Below are 2,416 nucleotides of genomic sequence, written 5' to 3' on the forward strand. Positions count from 1 at the left end.
GGCTCATTAACACTTTAAACCTTAAACTTTTAAAATTTGCAATTGTGTCCCTAAAATTGTCGAACAGCGTGGAAAAGATCTCCTGTTAACCAATATCCTTTCAGAAAATTTGTTTTATTGGCAAAACTATCCCTTATTCGATGAGTAATTTTGAATGAAAAGTTAATAAAGGCCTTTTGTACCATTAACAATAAACATTTTTAAAGTTTATGATGACAAGGGAATGAGCTAAAGGGTTAACTGCATTTTCCCTATTTCCATATAGAAACAGCACACGAGTACAGGGTTATACATTGGAGTAGTTCCAAACAAAACATTTGGGCATTGGTTCATGAAGTAAAGTAGTAAACTATTCCACAAAATTATATCCTATGGTAATTGCAACCTTTGTACCCTAAAATACACAATCATGTCATTCTTGCACGAGTGAAGTTATACAGTAATTCCTAAAAAACCCTCATAAATAACATGTTTACCGCAGCATATGCGCATCTCTATGTAATGCAAGCTTGCGGTGACACTGCGAGCTTGCAAGAAACCGGTCATAGTAGCGCTTGGAGCCTTACCGCTTGTACTCAGGCGACTGCTTATATTTCTCAAATTCTTGATGCCATTCCTCGTCAGACATCGGAGGGAGAGTACCAGTGAACTTCCAATCAGTCATGGAAAGACCGGATCTGGTGAGCCTGGTAATGCCACCAAGTACTACCAAACTAAACACCCATGCGGCTGAGCAAAACAGCCATGTTCCAACCGCTTTCTGGGCTTGAGCACCCCCATTCACAAGCAGTTTCAACCCTTCTTTCTGCTCAGCTCCAACAGAGGCTGTCCTAGAAAAGCTCCTGAAACAAAGCACATTCTGGCCCTACAAAGCACAACCACAATTCCCTTTCAATTAAACCACATGTACCAAACATTCACACACACTAGATGAACAACATTGAAGATCAGAACCAAAAACAGATCTTTAATGTAATGGATTGAGTTTATAATGAAAGAACAATGATAAGGATGCTACAAAACAACAAATCTAACTACATTTAACTATTCTTCACACATATAGTTAGATCAACAACAAGTAAGCTAAAAAAATTTCTTCCCCAAAAAGAACATTGAAATTTAATTGTGATACATGATTCAATTGAAATTAGCTGTATGGAAGCTGAAAATTTAACACTTAGCTTAGCAAAATTGTATATAAATTAATTAATGAAAAATTCAAATTTAATTTGACAATCATGTGTTCAACCAACTGATACTGGACCAAAGCATCTCGATGCTTTGAGAATTTAAAAAAATAAATAAATAAATAACAGGGATGAAAGGAAAACAAAAATAAAAATTGAAACTTGGAGAGGGAAATGGGAAATGAAAGACCTTGGGAAGGGGAAGAGAACGAAAAGCATTGATGAAGTAGTGCCTAGCAATGATGGGAGGAGAGAGAAGCTTGACGGTTTCATGGGTGGATGAAGAGGAAGAAGAGGGTGGTTTTGTTGTTCTTATTAAGGGTTGGTGATTGTGATATGAAGAATACTTGTTGCGCTTCGCAATTGAACTTAGGAATCGCCTTCCCAACATGTTCTTTCTCTTTCTCTATTCTGTAAAGTCTTCAGAGGACTGAGTTGAAGCCTCTAGGTATGAGAGGTTTAACCAAGGTTTTGCGACGATGACCGCAAACTTTTTACAAGAAAATTTCTGGCTAGTCCGCTTAACTTGTCTTAGTTGCTCAACCGATGAGTTATTGGTTGAATCGGCTGATCCGATCCTACTTAAATAAAAAATTAAAATAATCAAGAATTTAAAATTAAATTTGGAAATATATATATCTTCATCAACACTTTAACAATAATCAAATTTCAAATTCTAAAATAACAAATACAAAAATAGATATAAAATTAGTCAATATTACAATAATATCTTAATTTGACACAATAATAGTGACAATCAATTAGGCAATTAGCAATCAATTCCAATTAAGCTATTAACAATCACACTGCAACAACGGAGCCTATTAACCAAGGTTCTGAAAATTGGACCGGTCATCAAACCGCTCTAACTACTGGTTCACTGGTTTATTGGTCTAACCGGTCCAACCAGTGGTTCAACCAAAAGAACCATTTTAGAATAAAATAATAAATAAATTATAAATAAACATCCTAAAATATAATTAGTCAAAGCTAATTAAACATTGATATTGTAGTTTTCCATTCACTATTTGTAGAGCAACATATTTCTAAGCTAAATCTGTTTTCCCCCGTAAATTAGAATAACCTTGTGGCTAACTATCATTAGAACTAGGAGAATTAGGATTAGCAGCCTCATTCGAAGTAGAATGATTGACAGGCAAGTCATTATTCACACATGCATTGTTATTAGCAATTGCTTCTGGATTAATACTATCATCTATAACTGAAAT

At 34.9% G+C, this 2,416-nt stretch overlaps 1 protein-coding gene across 2 annotated transcripts in view; it reads right to left on the reverse strand.

Moving 5' to 3' along the window:
• The window catches only part of LOC107625895 (cytochrome c oxidase assembly protein COX15), a 5,851-nt gene extending 4,086 nt beyond the window's left edge, over window positions 1–1,765 (reverse strand). For both annotated transcript variants that reach the window (XM_021116272.1, XM_016328626.2), the window contains exons 1-2: window positions 1,378–1,765; window positions 567–865 (exon numbers count right to left, since the gene is read on the reverse strand). In XM_021116272.1, coding sequence (XP_020971931.1) covers window positions 567–865; window positions 1,378–1,578 — 500 coding nt within the window. In that variant the 5' untranslated portion in view covers window positions 1,579–1,765. The remainder of the gene's footprint in view (window positions 1–566; window positions 866–1,377) is intronic.

Source organism: Arachis ipaensis, chromosome B02 (genome assembly GCF_000816755.2).
Source record: "Arachis ipaensis cultivar K30076 chromosome B02, Araip1.1, whole genome shotgun sequence".
Classification (NCBI taxonomy): Eukaryota; Viridiplantae; Streptophyta; class Magnoliopsida; order Fabales; family Fabaceae; genus Arachis; species Arachis ipaensis.